Raw genomic sequence first — 24,472 nt, 5'->3', positions numbered from 1 at the left:
GAAGATATTTTTTCTAAAAACAACCCCACGGTTATTTTCTAGGATAATACACAAATGTATATTATTTGGCGTAAGTGTATATTCATTTACAGAATCAAAGCAGAAGTTTCATCGGTGAGCATATACATACCACACTGTTACAAGAGTCATTCTTACCATCATTCAAAGTTCTTGGTGAATATTTGTCACAACCGATAATTACTGCAACAGTTTTACTAATTACTAAGACAAAGGATAGGTGCTAATTATTCTAATTCTGATCCCTCTACTGAATGTGTCCTTAAAGAGAATCGTTGTTGTGAAATTCATGATGCACTCCTTCAGAAATTCTCAATCATTGTATACCCTGAATTCACTTCCAGTACTCCTAACTGCTTGCAGCTTAAATTTTTGTTTTTAGTGTTTTATAAATTACACCATATAAGAAATCATTTTTTCTTGTCATTGCCTAAGATTTTCAAACATACAAACGATACTCATTTCTTGCCCATGTTCCGGCATATTCAATCCCCTTCCCCATCCATTTAAAAAACATCTTGAGCACAAGAATGATTCAATATGAAGTTTAATACTGAATGGAAATGTTATTTTTAAATGGCAACTGCTAGCAGTTCATTAACTACTAGTGCAAGAAGAATGCTTTTTATGATTTGCATTCAAACCCCTATTCAATGGCAGAACCTGGCTATTGATAGGCAGATAAACAAGACCAATGGACGGCCAAAAGCAAGTTTAACATTTTTTCTTTGGTCCTTTGTAATGGATTTTTGCCCTATTAAAAGAATGCATGGCTAGGCATATCATTTTCACCAAATGCTTAATATATTACAGCTATCTTTGCAAATTTAATATTTGGCATTTCTGTGCGATCATATACAACAGATAGGGGCTCTCGTAAATAACTCGCAACAAAATAGAGGAAACTGGGTTCTTGGAGATTAAAGAGCCCCACATATAAAAATTGCTTAATTCTTAAAAGAGTAAAATAATTGTAGGTACACAATAGAAGCAAAATGATCCATATTCAAAAGGCTAATACACAACTCCTTCTCCCTTACTCATGATTAAAAACATACGGTGGATCACTAAACCCGTTCCTTTCAAGCATGCATTATCCTCAAGCCTGCATGAAAATAATCAAAGTCAAAATTTTAATGAAAATTTTCCTATTCACAAATCGCAAAGGTAAAACACCAAGTATTTTAAGTCATAATCTCCTTGCCTTGCTTGCAATGTTGTTTGAAAGCCAATCCAAGCCTTCATAAAGGCCTTCACCAGAAGTAGCACAAGTGCTTTGAATATACCTGGACAATATGACAATGAAATTTAAATTAGACTTCAAATTTTAGGGCTATCCATACCAAAATAAAAATTATTTGCTCTTAGCTGCATACTCAAATAATGAGAGGTATTTTTCCATGTACTCTTAGTAATTTGTATTCACAAGGGTCTTCCAGTTTTTCCAACTTGAATTCTAACATCTAATAATGTTTCCAGTCCAAAAATATCATGCACAAAGGCCCCATGAAATAGGGATTAAATCTTCAGAGATGCATCAAAAGAATGCCAAGAAGCCAAAATTGCAAACAGAAAACTAGAGTGCTTGCAAAAATGTCACCAATGGACATCCCAGGAAAACAATCTAGGATGGAACTGTGTTACACTATCTCCTCTTTTCTGTAGCGTTATTTACTCATCAGAGTTTGGAATTCTATTTAGACTTCAACTTGCTATTGTAAATTCTGTAGTCCAGTTGACTGTTTAAGTTCTTAACAATTCACAGACATTAGATGATTTCATCTTATGAACAACAGCTTAAAATTTAAATATTCCGAGTCAATTTAAGGCCAACAAACCTTTGTAATGTTCTCATTGAATAATGAGCTGTAGCTTGACATTACAATATGCAGGCATTATATAGGCAAGAAAACAAATAAAAAATTACAACAGCATGCAACAAAATAATAATAATAAGTTTCAGGTTTAGGCATTACAATTTGCCTATTATTAAGCAACCTCAGACGACCATATTATCAATGGAATTGAGCTTGAGTGGTGAAAGCTTTGGGGAGCTTGAGTGGTGAAAGCTTTGGGTTCTCATTGTGGAGACTGAAGTTCAAATCCCCAAAGTGACATCTAAAGATGGATTTCTATCTGGTGACTCTTGGACTTCCACTGTGGACATTTAATGTATACATCTAAGTTGTAATCAAATGCTAATATCTAAGTCTGCTTGTGGTGTGTGATCGTCAACCCTAAGGGTATGGTTGGTGAGGTATGGTCACCACCTCTAAGTGTGTGGCTGGCTGCCCTAGTGTGTTCAATGCCCCTTCCCATGTGGTTAACGCTCACCTGTTTTTGATGATATATCCAAGTGTTACTAGATATCTATGTTGAAATAGAGGGGGGAAGGTCCCCCATTGTAGCCTCTACCAGTCCAGGCCAGCTTGAAATTCTTGACTAAACAATCAACGAAAATCTAATTTATAATTTTATATTATCTAATACCCCTCAATGACTAAACCAGATATAATCCCAAGTTTATCCACAAATTTAACAAATTTATCTCTTCCAAGAGGCTCAGTCATTATGTTAGCCATCTGCTCCTCTCTAGGACAAAAATCAAGACACACATCTTCATTATCAACCAACTGGTGGATATAATGGTGACAAACTCCAATATATTTGGTTAGAGCATGATAGACCAGATTCTTCATAATCTTGAGCACACTCATTGTCATAGAGAAGTGAAGTTAGTGTTGTTTGGTCAAGTTGGAGATTTAACAGCATTCTCTGTAACCATATCACCTTACAACCTATAATGACAACAACCTTATATTTTGCTTCCATGGAAGATAAGACAACAATATTATGTGGCTTGCTTTTGAGAAGAGATAACTCTTCAACCAAGAGTTAAAACAAAAGCAGCTGTAAACTTTTAAGTATCAACCAGCCCAATCAGAATTAATATAACCAGTACAAAGTCTACAAAATTTGTCACAGAATGTCAAGTTGAGGATCCCTTTGACATATCAAATCATTCATTTTACAACTTCTCCATTATCTTCTCGTGGTTTGGACATGAATTGATAAAGGCAACACGCTACAACATATAGGTCTAGTTGATTTAGAATGAGATAAATCAAAACACCTACCAATTGGATATATGCAGATTCAACAATCAGCGGTGAATCAGTGTAAGTTCAGAGTTTGATCCTAATCTTTGAGGTGTCGATGTTGGATTACACTCCAGCATCTTGAGTTTTTCTAGGAGTATCTTGCAATTCAAATTATGAAACAAATATCGAAAGGATCTAGTTGCCAAAATTCTACACCTAAGCAATTATATAAGAGGCCAAGATCTGTCATGTCAAAAGATAGACCAAATATCAGATTTTGCCTAGTGCTTACCACCACCCCTACTCCCAATGATGGCAAAATCATTAACATAGACAGTCAATACCACTATGTCATCATCAATGAGTTTGATGCAGAGAACGGGATCAAAATACTTTCTTCTAAATCCTGAATCTCTTAAGATTTTGACCAATTTTAAAATACCAAGCTCAAGGATCTTTTCTTAAGTCCATACAAGTACTTAACCAACCTGCAAACCAAATACTCTTTTCCAAAAACTTATGCTCCTATGCCACAACATAAAGTTAAAAAGCAACAGATATAGAAAATCCTACCAGTGTCGCTGGCGTAGGGAGTGCAGACCAAGCTTATCAGTGATCTCAGCAGCATTCATTGCATTTGGAAGATCCTGCTTGTTTGCAAAAACAAGCAGGACTGCATCACGTAACTCATCCTGCAAACAAAAAACACACTCAAGGATGAAGCAAAAGATTGATTGACGTTTATAGACAATAACTAAAAACAGAAAGATGTCTAGCTAATGCTCGCAACAAGAGAAATAAGAACCAATGCATCATTCTCTATAAGTTTTACAGCTGTGAACTTTCCAACCAATGCAAAGAGGAGTCCCTAGTAATAATCTTGCAGTATAATATAAAGTTAAACAAATGCAATGGCAACAACAGCAGAATATTTGCAGATGCAAAAGCAACAATTAGGCTCAATAAACAAACCTCAGAATTTCCGTTCTAATATTATGATTAAATGCTTTCCTGGTTCATGACAGAACCTCCAGTCCCATCTTTCTATTTAATAAATCATTAAGCCCCACTGCCCCAGTATGGGACAAGAACGTGTTCTGAACCAGATTTCCATTACAAATTCTACATCTGACTTTCAGTAAATTCTACATTGCAAAAGATCCACTATGCATAAGCAAATGTTGGGCATAGCTGTATTACAAACCTATTTGTAATAAGTTCAGTGGTTTCTCAGACACTAAAAGCACTGAAAATCCCATGATAATTCTTGACATGGCCATACAGTGTGCAAGTGGCTTTTGTTCGGGAAGAAATACTAGACATCCAGACATCTGTGTTAGCATTTAGCAGTCATTATAGCATCACTTGGGAAGGATGTACTAGCTGCAAGAATTGCACATGTTCTGCTAAGGCCTCAGAAGTGGCTGCGGCGTTTAAACCTAGTACAAGCATGATTGGCAGTAGCTATCTATCATAACAGAAAGTAAACATAGTGAACAGTTCATCTCTAGCATTGCATTCTCTCATTTTGGCTGTGATGGTTCAACCTAGGATAAGCATTACTAGCAGTTGGTATCTATCAAACAGAAAGTAAACCTAGGGAATGGTCCGTCTCCAGCAGTTGACTCTCTCATTTAATGTCTAATTAAGAATTTGTAAAACTTGGAATTCAAAGATAACTCTGTTATCAGCTGCAGTCATTATCACTTCACTTGCAAAGGGATGTACTATCTACAAGAATCTCACATGTTCTACTAAGACTTGAGAGGTGCACTTCAGCCACTTCATTTGTACTATTCATCTCCATTGTGGATTACCAACCTATTCCTACTTTGCATACCTACATGTTATAAACAAACCAATCGAAATAAACCTAAGCATTCAAGGACGTTTAGCTTCACCAAAAGTGCACAAGTTTCATAGTGAAAAGTTGTAAAATTCAATCCAAGCTTTCTGCAATTACAAAAAAAAACAATAATACAAACAATTGGGCTAATGGATGTAAAAAATGGATAATTATTATCATTATTTTGTTGGTTTCAACTGTGATACAGAAACTAACATGAATTCTATGGGATTACTGGCATGCAATGGTCAAGCCCCATGCTTGGAATTTTGAAAGAATAATATAGAAGAAAATTTCTTGAAATTAAAAAAAAAAAAATTACCTCATTTAACATCCTGTGCAATTCATCCCTTGCCTCAACAACACGGTCCCTATCATTGCTATCCACCACAAAGATAAGACCCTGTGTATTCTGAAAGTAGTGCCTCCACAGTGGTCGAATCTGATTGCAACACAAAATTCATAGATCAGCATATACCCATGGGCCACAATTAATAGACACAAAATACAAACATAATTATACCACTTAAATTCAGTTTTCCTTCAATGTTTTGTCACTAGACTATAATTCAATCCTTCAAGTGGAAAAGAAATTGGAATTTTCAGACACAAAAGAGCACTGCTTTGATTTTGGCAAATGAAATAGATATCCTCAGGCCATGCCTCCCATGAATTGAAATATATTGAGATTTAATGCACACTGAGCCTGTATCCTTAGAAAACATTTGGTGATTTTAGATCAAGAGCTTTAGGATTGGGATCAAGGTTTTGAGGCTTTGGACCTTTCTTTCAGACAAGTCTTAACATAAGTAAGGTCAAAAGGCTCAAAATGAATCATCAGAGTGACAGAAAAAGAAGATCAAGGTTGATCAGAAGGCTCAAAATGGATGCCTTAAAGCAATGGCGCAAGGTGTGGTACTGGTACTGAATCATGACAGACTACGCAATAGTTTTGTGGTGGTAGCCACAAGAGGCCTCTTTTGTAAATCTTTAGGCACCAATTATACCTGAATGATCTGAATGTTTGGGCTTATCAGAACTAGAAGACTAGGGGCAGTTATGCCCATAGATATTCCCAAGAGATTACTTCATTAGTGTTTTTGCTAGCGAATCTGACTCGAAACAGGTCACCTAAGGAAGACCATGATTATTCACAAATGCTGGCATGTTCATGAAATTCTGACTTCTGTTTGTGAAAAGATAGGAAAATTTCCAGTGAATAATTTGAAATCTCCACAATGGGATGAAGAACCGGTAACTAAGCAAGAAACTGCATACACTCAGAAATGGACTATTTTGCTCCTGAAGAATGTATTGTTAAATGGATCTTGTAAAGGTCAGATATTGCCTGGTTACCTTACAGCATATTAGCAACAATTCCCCTTGAGCAGGAGGTCATCAATAAGACAGCAATCAATTCCAGAAGCCCAAGGATTGTTGTCAGGAAACGAAGGAGAAAGGTAAGAGAGGGGGATAAGCTTCAAAAAATACAACAGAATAAGAAAACTAACAGAGGAAAAACTGGTTCCAGAAATTCAGCAAGGGCAAAATGACATGAAAATCGCCTATTCTCTCAAGGAGGATTATGCATTCAAGTGGGATATTAACCAGATTCTCAACATCTGGAAAAGGTCAGAAATGATGGACAAAGACCATATAGACATACTAGTCGAGGTTTCAGTTTATGTATCAGATCCAGAGCAATGCAAAAACAAGATATAATTGTACTCTAGCATGAGGTAAACATGAGATGTGACACAAAATAAGGGGGTTGATGATGAACATGGTAAGATTTCAGAAGAAAATTGTGTCAGGTGTACTTTCTGGATCATTACCTTAGCTGGAAGGCGTATTGAAGAGGGCTAAAAGACATTAATAAATGATATGAAGATCATCTCTCAATATAAGGGGGCTTAATGCCTCTGTAAATGAATAAGTTGTTAAAAAGTTTGGTCCTTCACGAGAATCAAAATAGTTAGTTATTTTTCAAAAGTCCAAACAAAGTTTTGACTCTTGAGCTCTCACATCACAAGAAGTTAACTATATTGAAGGGCTGCCAGTCAAATAGAAGATTTGGCTATCATGGGAAACCTCAACAAGGTATCTCAGACAACTCTCAGTCCACTCAGTATAGAATTATGTTCCAGGTACAAAGAAAAAACTGTAAGCTGGGTTTAGTGTTACATTTTTAAGATCCTAGGAATACCAGACAATAAAGGGCTAATAAGAGTGATTTGTGATTACTCTCAATCAAGGGTTAATAGTTTGTGGGATTGTTTATAGTCGTGAGGAGGAGATTGCAAACTCTTATTAGAAAGAAGCAATATCAAGTCAGGATTAGTGGAAGCCTCCAACAGTTGTATCAAACTGAACATTGATGGATCCTCTAAAAGAAATCCGGGGGTAGCAGGTGCAAGTTTCATAATCAACAATAACCAAGGGGTTATGAAGATGGCAGGTGGGATGCTTTTGGGAGATAAAACAAGTAGTGAGGCAGAATGGGAGAGCCTGTATAGCTGGTTTCTGTCAAATAGTGGTAGAAGGAGATTCAAAAATTGTTGTAGAAGCTATCAAAAAAATCTATTGTCCTAACTTAAGGATGGGAGTTTACCTAGAGGAAGTTGTTTATAGCAGTTGTTTATAAATGCACATCGAGTCTTCCGCTGGTGGCATTATATACATCCACACTTAGTCTAATAACAAAACAAGTTTCATTTTAATTTTGTATTGATTAAGATTAAAGATTTAACTTTATAGTTAATTTAAAGTTTATAAATTATTATTATTAATACTAGCATTTTAATAGCGTATAATATTTTATCAAGTTTTATGATGATAATATTTTTACGAAGTTGTAAAAATATTAAAATTATATATAAACTATATATAAATATCCATATTTATTATTTAGTCATATATGCAACTTCATAAAACAAATCAATATTGATTTATTAATATTTTTACATATTAACACTTTATTATATTGTATTGTTTAAATATTATTACATCTTTATAAGTTCAAATGCTTTTTTCATTTTGCATGAATAAATCCAAAACATACCCAACCCCAAAAAATATATTGTCATACGACTCCAATTTGATAACTTTGCTAAAAAAGAGTAATTTGTGATTAATGATATTTACACAAATCCAGATAAATGAATCATCTGTGTGCACATCAATGTCATTGTAGATCGTTTTAAGAGGCAAGGAAAAAATCTTAGTAATCTAAGCCAAGACTGATCGTATTCCATGGGTTGGTCTCTTATTCCATCTCGTGGTTTTTTCACCTAGATCAATAGGAGAAAAGGCACAAGTTTTATTGCAGAACACTTGAAAACATTTTCACAGGTTCAGGATGTTTTGATCAGATCCTGCTTACAAAATTGGAAAGTCTTACAAGATGGTGCTTCAATCATCGGCAGTTATTCCCATAGATTGAGTTGGTTCCTCCCTACACAAACTTTCCAACTAGTTTGAGAAGAAATGGTTTGTTAAAAACTTGCCCACCCATTTTTGAGAAGAAGTGATAGGAACACCTAGACTTTGACAACTAAAGGAGATTTAAATCGGTCAAATGTTTATAATCAGTAATCTTTCCCAAATTGATTTTATGAAGAACTGATGGGATTTATTTAAGATGGTATCCAATGATGAAGTTTAGAGGAAGAATGAGTTATGAAGGGCTTGAAAGAAATCTATAGAAACAACAAGATCTTCTCGAAGCAAAAGTCAAGAATGTGAAAGCTTCAATAAGCTGAAACAAATACTAAATTCTTCCACCAAAGTACTCTCAAGATGAGATAATGGAATCAAATAAAAAATTTGGAAATTAGCTAGCTCATTGGTTATCCTGATAGTCCTTGATAGAAGATGACATAAACAAAGAAGAGACTCAACTATCTTTCTCTTGCCTAACATATCTACTCTTATTATTTGTCAAGAACAGTGACTAAATGGTACTTGTGTTTGAGCAGAAGCTTAGATCTACAGCAGGCAGAATTAACGGGTATTTGGGTGCACTTCATATAGTTATCATAGTTATTATTTTAAAAAGATATTATTCAAGGTTGCACCTTTGATAATAAAATTATATTTAGATGAACATGTTTCAAGTTTTGGACACATCAAGCAATGTCACTCACTTGTTATCTATTTTGTTACTTAATCAGTTGTTTAATCATTGCTGTTATGTTTCGCTGCCATACAACAGTAATATCATAGTTACAAAACTCGCCCAGACTCAGGAAGTCCAGAGGCAAGCCAAGTAAAATGAGGACCTGGAACACTAAGAATGGGAAAGTCCTGCAAGACTCGTCGAGCCTGCAAGACAGGCCAGACTTGGCCAGGATTGGAGGGAAAAAGGATAATAAACAAAATTGTAAAGTGTTAATCCGACATTTTAGTTACTTAAGAAAAAAAAAATTACAACCTTTAAATGCTCGTTTGGTTTATGACATGCCTATATCGGATTTACAAAATAATATGAAAATGGTGTGCTCCATGAAGGTCTTTGTGGTTTTGAAGGTCTTCATTTGGGCTGCCCCCACATCCGGCAAGGGGTACTACCCCTCAACCCCCCATTGGGGCGTCAAACTATAAGTCTAAGCAACTAATAGGCCAATGATGAATAATGATCATAAAATCTACAAAGTGCATATCCCCTGTTGCAAATCTCTGCATCTTTATAGTCAAAGCCACACTCAAGGATTATCTTATTTCATAGATTGGACATCTTGTTAGCATGCAAGGACTGCCATAGGCGAAGTTGGCATATAGTTGGCTATAGTGTCCTTTTCATAATGCAAAAATGCATCATCATGCCCTGCACAAACAACTCATAGAACAATCCTATCTATTACCATGCTAGCTCAGGTCAAACTAGAACATATCCATTTATCTTTTTACTTAACCATTCCTCTTTGTTAATGAGCTTGACAACAAAACATGCAGTCTTGAAGGCTTCAAGAAAACTTTAATAATAAATTCCTCACTTGAATATACACACCAGTCATTGAGACACAAGAAAATACTATGGCTACATCACCATCCAAGACCTATCTTGGACACTAGCCCATGACTTGCCATGATATTGGTACGAGTAATGTAGGCTCCTCTGAGCCATGAGTTTTATATTTTTAGTTTTGATATTTGTTTTAATGCCATGAATTTCATATTCCATGAGTTTTGTATGCATTTGACAATACTTAAATATCTAAATGTATTATTTCCTTCAATCAAAATTTGCATTTATAATTATGTGATCGATATATACTTGTGTATGTGATCAAAGTAGCTTCTATTTGATGAGGTTATTGTGTCTTTTTAAGGTATATTTATTAAAAGGTGCATAAAACAAGTTTCAAATCCTTAAAAATCTCTAAATTTCTTGGGTTTTTCAATTTCCCGAATCTGCGCTGAATCCAGGTGCTGAGTCTAAGTCCAAGTCAAAAATCAGCTTGCCAAATCTGGGCTGAGTCGAGTCTTGTAACACTGAGTAATATAAGTTCCTGATAGCTATGAGAAGCAAATAAGGCCAAATAAATGTTGGTGAACCTGACAAAGCAGCACGTAGGAACTTTATGTCACTATTCATAACAGCATCTTTGAATGTCAAGCAAGTGATAATACACAGTAAAGCAAGAGGACAAGGAGGCAGAAATCAAAGCACAAAAGGTGATCTAATAGATTGTGAAAGAAAAACACCCAGCTGATATTATAGATCAATCATTTCCAGCCTTTGGCACCATCATTTCTTTAATCTCCAATGCTTCATCCTACTTTCATCCACATAGCATTATATCACAAGTGATCTTAACATTTTATATAGAATTCCTGTAGATCATCAGCTCTAAAGTTATGAAGATTCCAGTGTTGTTAAGATTCTTGATCCACATTGCATCCCAATCTTTGCAACCAAAATGATGCCACATAACAGAAACTCTTTCATTTCCTGTCTTTCAGGGATATATTTAGTGACTAACATTCACAATTTGAAACACTAAAAGCAAAGACATGCCCCATTTTCCATAAAATAATATTTTTCCTGTGATGATCCACAAATTTTTCATATAAATAGTATATAATATTAATGAAATGGAATAATGTTTTTAGATGAACGATAATGTAGTAATATAATATACAACAAGATTCACCATGATTTATAACATTTTTGAAATATAGTGTTTAAATGCACCCATAACGTCTTGCTAAATTAAGACTCCACTGCTCATCACAGTGTTCTAATATTCCTTGGTGCACATATTTCATCCTGATCTTTGCCAGGCGACATGGCAGAGACACTTTCATTTCCCATGTCTTGTATGGACAGATTTAGTGACTAAACATCCACAATTTAGAAACAATTAAAACAAAGCCTCACCCCATTTCCATAAAATAATATTTCTTCTCAGATAATCCACTAAATTTCTATATAAAACAAATGGACTGTTATAGAAATAAAATAATATTTTTGGACGAGTGTGAATTTAAAAATATAATATCAAAAAGATTCACCATGATTTATAAGTTTATCCTGTCTTACATGTGGTCCTTACAAGGATATCCAATTGTCTTATGCAATTCTTTTCTATTTTCCATAGTTTTAAGATATTACTTTTGGCCCCAATACATCTCTGCATTAAAGTGAGGACTAATGCACGCAAGCTCTGAACAAGAGAATCAAATGAGCATCAATGCCAACTGCTGATTTCCAGATTTCATTAGCAGGTTTTAGTTGTGAATTCATAGTACAATAGAAAATTTAATCAGGGAAATATTAAAACAATCTGATTTTTTCATACTATACAGTTCTAGATTTAATCTAATTTCAAAAGCAGATTCACAACACAATTTTTTTCCTACCAAGAAAGAAATATTGCCAGTTATTACAATACAGAATGCTTTCTTTTTCCAAAAAAGAAATATTGCCAGTTAATACCATTTTCAGGAAAAACAACTTTCTCCACAAATTTTATGAACATAAGGGCCATAGAAACTTTTGTACCTTGTCCTGACCTCCAACATCCCAAACTGTGAAGCTAATATTCTTGTATTCGACAGTCTCAACATTAAAGCCTGAGCAAGGAAAGCTAAAATTATAAGTATCATATTAAATAGGGAAACAAGTGATGAGAAATATCCAATTAAAATGAACACAAAAAGGCCTAGATTATCAAATGGAAAATGTCAAAACACAAACAAAAACATGTGCCTATAATGTATTTCAAATCCTAAGAAAAGGAGAAAAAAGAGGATAATCGTTGGAACGTATTCACACATTGTTTTCCATTAGCATAGGTGTTAATAACCACATATTATTATATAGATAATAGATCACACTTATTTATTTCAATACTAGACAATTATTCTAAATATATTTTACAAGTAGTTCCCATCTCTTAAGCTAGTTTTCCCTTTAAGCATGTTAATAATAACTTGTCTGCATGGAAAATTGTAATTCCCATGATGTCTCTTCTAAAGGCAGGATGCAAGCATCATAGTTTGAGTCAATTCTGAAATTTGAGTAATGCCTAAATGTTGCATCTACATTGCTGGAGATTTGGGTAGTAATATCCTTAACATGTTTTGATTGATGTTCTAATCCTGATGTGTGATCTATGTTTTATAATAGACCAAACAAGTATTCAAAAACTTGTCCATGAGAATATCAATATCCTTCAAGTGATTTGTCATAGCCCCATATGTACAACATCAGAGGTTCATCAAATTACACTGCCCATGGAAGCACAGTAAATTAATATGAAATATATAATAAGTGTGTTCAATAATATTTACTATTTAATTGTTCATTTATTAGATTAAATAATCTGCAGACTAGACAATAATTAATAGTAAACCGTTTGCAAAGATTAACTAGTAGTCACACTAACTATAAGATTAATTAGTAGTCATACTAACTGTAAGAGAAAGGGTGCGATATGGAACCCAGCCTTTAGTTAAGAATATTACGCAAGTAATTGGTAAAAAATTGAATGAATATTCACCATTGAGGGAGGCACTCTTCACGTCCATCTGATGGACTTTCCAACCATACTGAGCTGCAATGGCGAGAAGAAGACGAATAGTACTCATCTTGGCAGTAGGAGCAAAAGTCTCCTCATAGTCAATGCCTTCTCGTTGTGTGAATCCTCGAGCAACTAATCTGGCCTTATATTTATCTAAGGTACCATCTGCATGATACTTGACCTTATATACCCATTTATAACTAATGGGTTTCTTCCCTGGAGGAAGATCTGAAAGAACCTAGGTGTGATTCTTCTGAAGACTTTGGAACTCAGCATCCATTGCATGTTCCCACTCTGGAATCCCTTTGGCCTCTGCATATGTTAGAGGCTCATAGATACTGTGGATGTTAGCCATAAGAGCAAAATTAACTGTGTTTTGCTGTTTGCCCTTATTTCTAGAAGCTCTACCCGAGCTCATCAGGACGAAGAGCACTGATGGTCTTAGCCCACCATTTAGGCCGAAGAGTAGATGTGCCAACATCAGGAGCAGGAGGAATAACTGGAAGAGGAAGCGGATCAAGATCAGGAATAGGAGGAAGATTAGCATCTTCCGAAGGAAACTCAGGTAGTGCATCATCAAATACAAAATCTACATCATCCCTCCCAGCAGGTGAACTGAATGGAAGACAGATACCTAAGTCAGAAGCCTTCAAAGGCTAATCCTCAAAATACTGCTGAGATGAGGAAAGTTGAAATGATCCTCGTTCTTCATCAAAGACAACATCACAACTGAAGATAAGTCGATCAGAGTCTACATCAATCAATCGGTAAGCCTTATGGTTGTCACAATACCCTGTAAACATGAGCTTCCGACTCTTGGAATCCAACTTAGTGCTTGGCATCAGGAATCCACACATAAGCTAAAGAAACAAAAACTTTCAAATGGCTGATCCTAGGTTTGCGACCAGACCATGCTTCCTCAGGAGTCTTATTTTTAAAAGCATGAGTGGGTGACCTATTAAGAAGATAGACTATTGTGAACACTGCTTCTACCCAATATTTCTTAGGAACATTTCTATGTTCCATCATAGACCTAGCCACTTCTGTAATGGTGCGGTTACGACGTTCTACAATGCCATTTTGCTAAGGGGTGTATGGTGTGGTTAACTGACGTTTTATGCCATGTGTATCACAAAAAGTAGAGAAAGTAGAAGAACAAAACTCCCCCCCATTATCAGACCTAAGAGTGATAATAGAAGAACTAGACTCTTTTTCTACGAAGACCTTAAATATCTGAAATACAGTAAACACATCTGATTTGTGCTTAAGGAAATACACCCACATTTTACGACTGAAATCATCAACAAAAAGCAAGAAATACCTGTACCTTAGAGGCTCGCCATGAGTCACCATCCTTGAACGATGTTCGGTGCGGCTTCCCAGCCTGGCAAGCTTCACAAACGCGATGATTATGAGTCTGAATATCAGGTAGACCATGTACTAAGTCTTCCCGAACAAGCTATGCAAGATAATGAATGTTCAGGTGACCATATCGTTGATGCCAGAGACTGCTAATAGATGAAGATTTAGCTGCGAAGGCATGCTCAAGAGAATCGCCTGTATCCACAAGTCTATATAGACCATGATCCTCAATGCCAACAACTACAGGAGTGCTAGAAGCACGATCAACAATTGAGCACTTATGTGTACTGAAAATGACATACAGCTGAGGAGAATGCTGCATAATCTGACTAACAAAAAGGAGGTTAAGTTCCATACCAAGAACATAGTACACATTGAGGAATATGAGATTCCTCCCTCCAAATTGTATGTGAACATTGCCCTTGCCGACAACAGTGTACTCTTCACCACCTCCAAAAATAACTGAATCAGTGTAGGGAGAGAACTCAACAAACCAGTCACGCCTGTGAGTGAAATGACAAGAAGCACCAAAATCAATGTACCAGGCAGAAGACTTCACATGATCTGCAGGTCTTTTAGCCATGAAGGCATAAAAGGCAGCCTCTTTCTGCTCTGTGTGCTCTGCAACATTGGCTTTAGGCTGAGAACCTCCCTGCTTCCGCTGCTCGGAAGCCAATCTGGTACAGCAATCTTTGATCATATGACCAAATTTGTGACAATAATTGCATTCCACCTTCTTTTTCTTGGAACCATCCTGAGACTGAGAAGAGCCCTTCTACTGAAAGGACTAGGATGACTAGGATTTGCCTTTATCCTTGTGAAAGGATTTGGCAGCAAAGGCATGTTCTGAGGAGGCTGAAGTAGCACTGCTACCAAACTGTTGTTTCCAACGATCCTGCTACAGAAGTTTGGTGCGTAACTCTGGAAATTTCAGATCAACATTAGTAGAAGTAATGTTGAGAGTCTCTATAAAGTGCTCATACGGTTTTGGTAGACTTTTCAGAGTAATGACTACCATATCCTCTTCCTCCATTTGCTAACCAATAGCTTCGAGCTGATCTCGAATGTCCTTAATCTTTGTAAGATGCTCCTGTAAGGACATGCGTTCATCCATCATAATGGAGAACAGCTAATTCTTCAGAAAAAAGGCTCGACTCTTGTCGGATGTCTCATGCAACTCCTTCAGATGCTTCCAAATTTCTGCAACTGACTTGCCAGAAGGAATCTGAGGTAGTTGGTCATCTGTAACAGAGAGTTTGAGAAGCATAACAGCTTCTCGATTGCGATCATCAAACTTGTCATGGTCAGCTCCAAGTGTTCGAGGACGGGACTCCGTGCCCAAAACAAGATTATCCAAGGGGCGATATTCAAAAATAGTCAGCATGCGCTACTTCCAAGTGTTATAATTTTTCCCATTAAATCGCTGACTGCCTTCCAACATCAAGTTGGTCAATGACGCCGCCATCTTGCACGTTTAACAATGCAAGGAAAACGAAAAAACTGAGAAGAGGCACTGGCACAGAATTCAAAAAATTTGAATCCCAATGCAAAAACAGAGGCAAATGCAGGTATAGACTTCAAAAAATGAAGTACAGTAGGCACAAATTTCAAGAAAAAAATTCCGGTTGACCCAAAAAAATCCGAAGACAACCCAAAAATCCTTGCAAAAAACCCAAAAAGAATCTACTATCGAAATCTAGATCCGCTGGCTCAAAAATCGAGGCACCCAGAAATTCTAAAAACAACCCAGTTGAGCTCTCAAAAAACCCACCAAGAATCTGCAATCAAAAAAAACAAATCGACTTGATCTGAAGGGTAAAAATCCTTGTCGAAAATGCAGATTTCCGTCACAAAAAATGGGTGAAAAAAAATTTGCAGACGGGAAAAAATCGTGTCGCGTGGTCGCACGAAATGCAAGAGAGACGGGTCGCGGGAGAGGGCAGAAAATAGCTGAAAACCCTAGTAGCCGCAACAAAAACAATCTGCCAAAAAACAGAATCGCAGAAATAGACTACAGAAAACAATGCGATTTTAAATCACGTCACTGCTCATGAGCATAAAGAATGATGCGAAAAAACCCTCGACCAATCCACATGAACCGGTAGCAATTTCGAATAAACAAAAAAAAAATCAAAAAAACTGTTAAAAAATTCGTGAAAAATTATTTCGAAAATAACCAAGGCTCTAATACCATATTACGCAAGTAATTGGTAAAAATTTGAATGTATATTAACAATGAGCAAACACTCAATAAATAGGATTACAAAGAATTACAAGAGGGCAAGTTTCTAAAAAGAAACTGCCAATAAGATCGAGCAAGATCTTATTAAGATATTTACACTAAGTTTACAATATTGAGCATTAATAATAAAATAATAAAATATTATTCTAATAAAGAAAAGATAGTAATTGGAATATGAATCGAGACGAGGACATGTCACGATTAATAATCAGGAGGTGCATTAGAATTATGTTAGAAACCGATATGATTAGAAATCATTATGAAGAATGGTGACTACCACAAAGGATGGGACATGTCTTATGTGCCTCTTCAATCAGAAATGCAAGTACATATATAAACATAGAATTCTGATTTATAACTAATAGTCTGGAAAGATCGTTCAGTTCAGATCAGAACTGTTATGGAGCTACAGGCAGTAACATCCTTGTTCTCGGTAGTATGCATAGGGGATATGCTTAATACGTATTCCTAATATATGAAACCTGATAATGTCTGTATGCGGAATTTAATAGTAATATTAATATAGGCTGCAATACGTATGAGTCATGTTTAATTTTATATATAATGGCCGACCAGATCTGATGCATGTCAGATCTGTCTGCCTTTACAGTCACAAATATACTAATAAATAATATTTTAAGTCAGCAGTGGTATTAATAATTTAAACAACAGGCAATTAGTAAATACATTTATAATTGATAATATAATTTTTATTTATTTATTTATTTAGTTATGTATATATAGAGAGAGAACAATTATATGAATCCATACACGGAGACAATAATAGTAATCCATTTTTGAAGATTACAAGTAGACAATACTTAACCAGATTTATAGTGATACTAAATGCATCAAATATAAATAAATAAATTCATCAAAGAACATGATTACCAATTAATTTAAATATATCAAATAAGAGAATCAATTATACAAATCACAGGTTCATAAATAAATAGATAACAAGATAAATAAATAATTGATAATTCCTGAAACGTAAACAGAATATCTTAAAACTGTTCTAAACCATAATCAGTTCTGTATTTTCTATTCCCCAAGGGAGATGGGTGCTGCTAGGGAAGTGCAGAGTAAAACAATCCAATAGAAATCCCCAAGGGTGAAAGACTCCTGAAATCTGGGCTGCAGGCCCCAAGGATGAATGGACTGAGTTCCGGTAATCTGGGCTACATTAAGGAGGTGGTGTCAAGCGCCCTAGGCAGCCAAGCCCTCTTCTGGGAATGGGGTCAGATTGGTTTGGGTTTAGGCATGTTTTTAATGGCATCATAAGTTATATTACAAAGGATTAGTTAGTTATGCTCAATTAAGAGTGATAGAAGGTAGTAACATAGATGTTGCCCTTGTGAATGTATATATAGGGGACATTACATGATTTGCATTTTAATGGAGAAAACAAGCAACTATAGTTAGCTTTCTAATTAAGTGTTCCACTCTAATAAGATAATATGAAAACAGATAAAAGCATGCAGAAAGTGAGGGTGTCCAGCTATTCTCCATGTTAAAAACCTGCATATTAACACTGAGGTCAATGCTTTCTATAGGTTTCCATTCATTAATTTCCAATCACAACATCAACTTGTCTAAACAATAGGATCCACGTGGAAAATTTTGGGGATAATATGGCCTTTGTTAGTGTTGAAGATAATAGTGCATACCTGGCCCTTCTACTCTTTTGTTTTCAAAAACCTACAGCCTATCTCAGTCTCAAATGATCTGGATCAACTGTCTCTTCAATCATTCCTATGCCCTGGAATTGACCGTGGGAACGGATCTGTCCCCTGAAAGACCATCCCCGCAACCTTGTTCTCCTAGTTCAAAACTCTTTTCTTTCTTTCTCAAGTCAACCCTTTTGGATAATTTGATCGTTACCCTACAGCTTGAGCACCAAATATTTTGAATTTAACACCAAGAATCTTGTACTTGAAGGCAAGCAGCAGGTCATTACTTTATCTTCAGGGTTTGGATAAATATGGATATCAGATATTATTCACATCACATAGAGATTCACTAGATATTCATAGCTTGCATTAGCACCTGCATCATGGACACTACAGTTTGATTAATCATCTAGACATTTTGAATCTTCGTTTGGCATGTCTTCCCATCTTGTTTACAGGCAATGGAGCTTGAATACATCAAGGAAGTCAAAAGGAGTTCCCTCTGTCTATAGCAGTCTCCCTCAAAGTTCTTACCAGTACCAGTGAGGTTCAAACACAGGTAAAATCACCGGCAACTTAGGCACACAGGTTTCAGAAGTTAGCACAAGAAGGCAAACCCACACCACAAGGACTAAACCATGCTAGGAGGAGCAGACTGTGCACTGCCCTGTCTCTGGGAAGACTTGTGACAGTGAGGCCAGTGTCAATTCAATAGCAGATCTCTCATTCTGATCATCAACTGCATTCCACAGCTGATCGTCTTTCATCAATCCCTAAGATTTAAAATTCTGAGGTATGCTACTTTAACCATCTCATTTCCAGTTCCACTTACAGTCTCAGCTCTTTATTTTGGTCTAATTCCTATTTATTGTTTTTTCAGTTTACTAAGCCTAAATTAGTGTAGCCCATAGGGTGAATTTATTTCTCTCCGGTATAACTTGTAGCCTTTACACATAAGAGATCAAAGGGACTGTTGGAAATTACATTTCAAAACGAATCTTGAGAGATTGTCAATCAACACATAGTGAGATGTCTCTATGCAAATGGATTGGCATTCAATGGGGCTCCAAAAAGGTACAAGGGCTTGAGTTTTGAGAAGGTGTGTAGCACCTTATTGGAAAAAGAGGTGAAGTTTGTAGAGGATTCATTAAAGCCCATTAGAGATTTGTGGGCTGCAACAAAGATGCCCATCATTTCCGATGGATGGAAAGATGAGAGAAATCAACTATTGATCAATAGTATTGCAGTGTACCCTAAAGGGGCAATGTCTTTTAGAGCAATGCAATGTGACGGAGAGGTGAAGGATGGTGCATGTGTTGCAACATTCTTTGTCAATCCATTGAGGAATTAGGCCCTCGAAATGTTGTGCAAGTTATAACAAACAATGCCAAAAAATGAATGTGGATAGGTTATTGTTGAAAAGCGTTATTCACACATTTTTTGGATGTCTTGTGTTGTCCACTCCCTCAACCTTATGCTACGAAAAAATGGCACCAAAATTGATTGGATCAAATACGTGTATGCTGAGGCCAAAGAGATTCAAAAGTTAGTCACTGACCACCATATGTCACAAAGCATATTTAAAACATTCTCAAAAAATTGGCACCAAAATTGATTGGATCAAATACGTGTATGCTGAGGCCAAAGAGATTCAAAAGTTAGTCACTGACCACCATATGTCACAAAGCATATTTAAAACATTCTCAAAATTGGCACTACTAAAGGTAAGTTAAATATGTTTTTACTTTAGTAATAAAATTAATTTATTTTTATTTTATTTTTATTTTAATTTAATTTAATTTTTGTAAATTTTGATTTTCAGAGAGGTTGATGAGACCCGTTTTGCCTTTGACACAATTGTGTTGAAACAATTTGTGAAGGTTCATGAAGCACTTTCTAACATGGTCATCAAACCAAGGTTCATATGGAGGCACCCTAGCACTACAAGTGCAGCAAAGGTTAAGCAAATGATCCTAGATGACATTAGGTGGGATTGTGTTGAATATCTCCTCAATTTCATTGATCCCCTATTGAGCATGATAAATTATACCAACATTGATAGACCTTGTTTGGGTGAGATATATGATGTTATCTACAAAATGATTAGAAGGATTAAAGTCACCATTAATGCAAACGAGCAAGATCCTAAAGAAACTTTCTTCAAACGACTAGACAATTATTGAAGAGAGATGGAACAAAATGACCACTTCACTACATCTTCTTGCCTTTGCATTAATTCCCAAATATTATAGCACTGAGCTCCTTTCTATGTCAACAAAAATTGCCCAATATAGAGATGTTGAAATCAGTCAAGGGTACAAGGTAGCACTTCATAGACTCTTCATTGTACCTGACATATGAGACGTAATGAGAATTGGGTTCATGGATTTTGTATGCTACGACTCTAGTGTTGATGCTCTTCATGACAAGTATTAGATCGATGGTCATAGTTGGTAATACTTCCAAGCCAATCATTCACACACCTACAACCTCTTGTGATCAAAATTTTGTTGCAAGTTTTTTTTATAAAAAAATCTGGAATATGGAAAAGAAGAGGGGAAATGTGGAGAAGCGTAAATGAAACAAGATTAGATCTACCATTTATTTGCATGCTTGATTGAAAGAAATGGAAAAGAAGTATTACTGCCATGTTTCATTTCAGAGAAGTAGCAAAAAACACTTCCATCCACATGTCAATGGTTCTGTAAGTAATTTCAGTGTCTTGAGAGCACTCAGTTCCATGTTCTCTATCATTAATAGATAGCAGGTGGCAATATTTCACATTGTTGTTGGTAAACAAGGTGGAGAGCTCTGATGCTATTAGTGTCAATAAAGTTGAGATTGCGAAATTGATTGTCAAAGTTTGTGAACACTGAAATTGATTATCCAAACAAATTTCCCCAGCCACGTCTTTGCTTTCTTCATTATATTATTTACAAAACTCATAGCAAAGTCACGCTTTTTGTGCCCATACCATGCTCACTTTGACCACAACATTAGTCAGATCATCGAGACTTTCCATTTGATAACCAGGATAGAAAGCCATAGACGAGGCACATTGGTTATGATAACAGGTGTGGCTTCACCAACTTGGACAAACCATGATGCCTGAAACTGCCATTGAAACTAATAAGAGCCTCAAGGTAGACAAAAATGAAGGAAACAAGCATGAAGATTGATGTCAAAGCAATTTGTAAAGCTTTTCTTCATAAGCACCTACAGGTTCTAATACTAGTATATATTTAGTGCAAATCATTGTTTAAGTAACCTGATCTGGTTTAATAAATTTAATTTCAGTTGATTATTAGTTTAGCAGTTTAGAAAAGTTCTCCATTTCTGAACCGTACACAAATGCCTTTCTAAAGTTATACTACATTAAGACCAATTCAGACTATAAACTACTAAGAACTTAACTCTAACCAGCATCCAATGATGGGATGCTTTGAAATAAAAACAGACCCAGGTTAGCGAAGTTGGGTTCTAATAAACATATATAAATTTACCCCAGCCAATTCAGCAAAAAATTAATAGATGCAATTTTAACTTTGACAGCCAAAATTCTAATGTAATTGACAACTAATTATCCATGAAATGTAAATTGCTTTATGAAATTATAGTTTCAACCGGTAAAGAAAGCAGTAATAGAGATTAATGTCAAATGAATTGTCACCAATAGTGGGAATGGTTGTAACAATCTCTCCCAGCTTCAACTTATATAAAATAGTAGTCTTTCCAGCTGCGTCAAGACCAACCATAAGAATTCGCATCTCCCTCTTGGCAAACATACGCTGAAAAAGCTTGGTGAAAGTTAAACCCATTGTCAATCCTGATACAATAACAATATTCAATATTCAATTAAGATCTCGTGGCTTTCGATGGTACAGCCTGTCCTATGAAAAAGATTACTATCCCTAATAGACAGAAAAGAAGAAATACACTAACACACCATTATTTAATAACACTTTGAAAACAGGAAAATAGGCAGACGACGAAATAAAAGAACTATTGCCAGACATCAAAATCATGTGCCCTTACTAAAACCAAAATTTCACTCTGAAATATAGCTTGATCATCTAAAACGATCGCTTCCCCCAAAACACCAAATGAAAATCATAGAATGAATATTGGAACGAACATAACAAGAGAACATTTGAACACTGAAAACATGATCATCTTCCTAATGATTATAGCAATGAGATGCAACACATTTTGTCATAAAGAATTCGAATTTTAAAGACAATCAGCTCAATTGACTTTAAAAAAACACTGCAAATGAGTGGATGTTGGAAAAAGTGAAAACAAAATACTTCAAGTGAAGCAAGTCAAAAGATAAATTTAATCAGAATGGTTCCAGGATTAACGGTATGCAGAAACGAATACATATAAATAAGATTAGATAGGAGCAGATACTATGATATCTTCCAGATTCACACAGATTACTTAGAAGAGTACTGTAGTTAAGCATTAGGGTGTAGATCAGATAAAACCCAAGGTTAACATAAGTTTTTGATGTCTGCAGAAATTTTTAGAATAATTTGAAACTTGATAGTTAAGTATTTGGGTGTTTGCTTTCTGTCCAGCCACCAGGGTCATTCATGTAAATAACCTTGAAATGACTAAAAACCGCTGTTAGCGGAAAATTCATATATCTTCACAAAACTTAGATGTGATCTTGAGTTTGTCTTTAACCTGCATAAGATCTAACAAAACGCTTTTATGCATATATAGTTAAAGGGAAACAAATTAGATTTATGTCGGAGATGTTAATTAAAGTATATGGCACCGAGGAATATTATAAACATGCCTGCAGAAACATGTGAAACTAAAACTATTTCAAAGGAATGAAAACATTAACTTTTGCTGGAAAGAATCTTAAAGGGAAAACTATACAAAGATTGAGTAACTGAGATGCAGAATTAAAGTCAATCTCAGAAATTTTAAATATAAGACATGCAAATGCACAATCTCCTTAGTCAATAGGAACGAACAGAGGCAATATTTCATGTAGTTATTCATAGCAAAGCCCGGCGTTCAAATTCCAGAAACACGTGTTATTAGTAGTAAACTACATCTAATTCTGGTGTTGCAGACCTCAATGGACAGCACAAAGGAAAGGGACTCTTCATAGGGCAGGTTGAAGGAAAACATAAACCTCTAAGAACGGCATCTCTGATTTTTCATGGCCCGGATAGGACTCCAACCTAAAACCTTGCCATAAAACCTAAGCAGTTGTCATGATTAAAACGAGAGCAATCAAAGTCTCTTTTCTTGAAAAAAAAATGCTAGCATCTTCAGCTCGCAAAATAAAGCGCCTAAAGACAAATAAAGAATTTCGACAAATTCATACAGTGAACTGACAGCGGTTCAAATCCAATTCAATTGAGCATAATCTGTCACTCCTTAAAAGGAAAAACACATAATTGGTCCCTAAACGCATATTTCATAAACCATGGCCTCCTAACACAGCAGACATGTCATGCAAACCAGGCAATTTTAAAAAATCTTACACAAAACTAGACTCGTTTTTTTCAAGAGCAGAAAATAAATTGCAAAAACATAAACTGGAAAATCAAAGTTGAGAAAGGCATGTGGATGCATACCTGGTAGATGTTCAACCTAAAACCCTGGAAGATCAAGATATTTTTCTTTCACTTCAAAAAAATCAGTAGTCGCGTAGAACAGGCGCGAGATGAAATCCTGTAAATTGCAAACACTAAACATTTGAAACAGCTCTCATGCCTCCGCTATTTATTCTACACTATGCCGCGTGCATGTTCATCCCTCCTCTCTCATTGGCAGGCGGAAAAAGTTTCATGTCGGCTTAAAATAAACGCGGCTAACAGAGATTTAAATTGACGCGCGTTTACATAAATAACCGTACGAAAAATAAGTAACCCCTCACCGTCAGTTAGTCTGTGTAAATGGGCGTCAAACTTATCTTGGAAAAGCTGCAGAGGAGACAATTTGTGACGTTCAATGGAATGTTTCCCAAGTCTCCCCACTTGCAGTTTTGAATCAACCTTTTTACAATAATCGAAGCATTTTGTTTCCCGACGAGCTATAAGAATCAACTTTGTGGTTAGAGCTGGGCATTGGATTTGGAATGTTCGGGTCGGCTAAAGAGGAAGAATATACCTGCATTTTTTTCCCTGGATTGGAATCCCATTCTCTTCAACAAACTCTTCTCTTTCATACGACAACAA

At 35.8% G+C, this 24,472-nt stretch overlaps 1 protein-coding gene across 2 annotated transcripts; it reads right to left on the bottom strand.

Moving 5' to 3' along the window:
- Window positions 1-800: 800 nt before the first annotated feature.
- On the bottom strand, window positions 801-24,472 carry LOC131071616 (ADP-ribosylation factor 1). 2 transcript variants are annotated; one of them, XM_058007531.2, is made up of 7 exons: window positions 23,870-24,472; window positions 21,940-22,095; window positions 11,972-12,042; window positions 5,288-5,407; window positions 3,693-3,811; window positions 1,223-1,304; window positions 801-1,123 (listed from the first exon to the last, which is right to left on the bottom strand). In XM_058007531.2, exons 2-7 carry the CDS (start codon window positions 22,085-22,087, stop codon window positions 1,118-1,120), a joined length of 546 nt encoding a protein of 181 aa, XP_057863514.1. In that variant the 5' UTR covers window positions 22,088-22,095; window positions 23,870-24,472; the 3' UTR covers window positions 801-1,117. The 2 variants fall into 2 exon arrangements, with proteins under 2 accessions (XP_057863514.1, XP_057863513.1); XM_058007530.2 differs by lacking the exon at window positions 801-1,123 and having other exon boundaries at window positions 1,208-1,304.

This window comes from Cryptomeria japonica, chromosome 11, assembly GCF_030272615.1.
Source record: "Cryptomeria japonica chromosome 11, Sugi_1.0, whole genome shotgun sequence".
Taxonomy (NCBI): domain Eukaryota; kingdom Viridiplantae; phylum Streptophyta; class Pinopsida; order Cupressales; family Cupressaceae; genus Cryptomeria; species Cryptomeria japonica.
The sequence above is the reverse complement of the archived record's forward strand: the minus strand, read 5'-3'. Positions and strand labels throughout refer to the sequence as shown.

Bases quoted from the DNA above. Each gene is read 5' to 3' on its own strand.
- LOC131071616 (XM_058007530.2), bottom strand. From the start codon at position 22,087: ATGGGTTTAACTTTCACCAAGCTTTTTCAGCGTATGTTTGCCAAGAGG. The intron at 5,408-11,971 runs GTACAAAAGTTT...TGTTGCAATCAG, and splicing joins ATGTTGGAGGTCAGGACAAG to ATTCGACCACTGTGGAGGCA. The intron at 1,305-3,692 runs GTAGGATTTTCT...CATATTGTCCAG, and splicing joins TCCCTACGCCAGCGACACTG to GTATATTCAAAGCACTTGTG.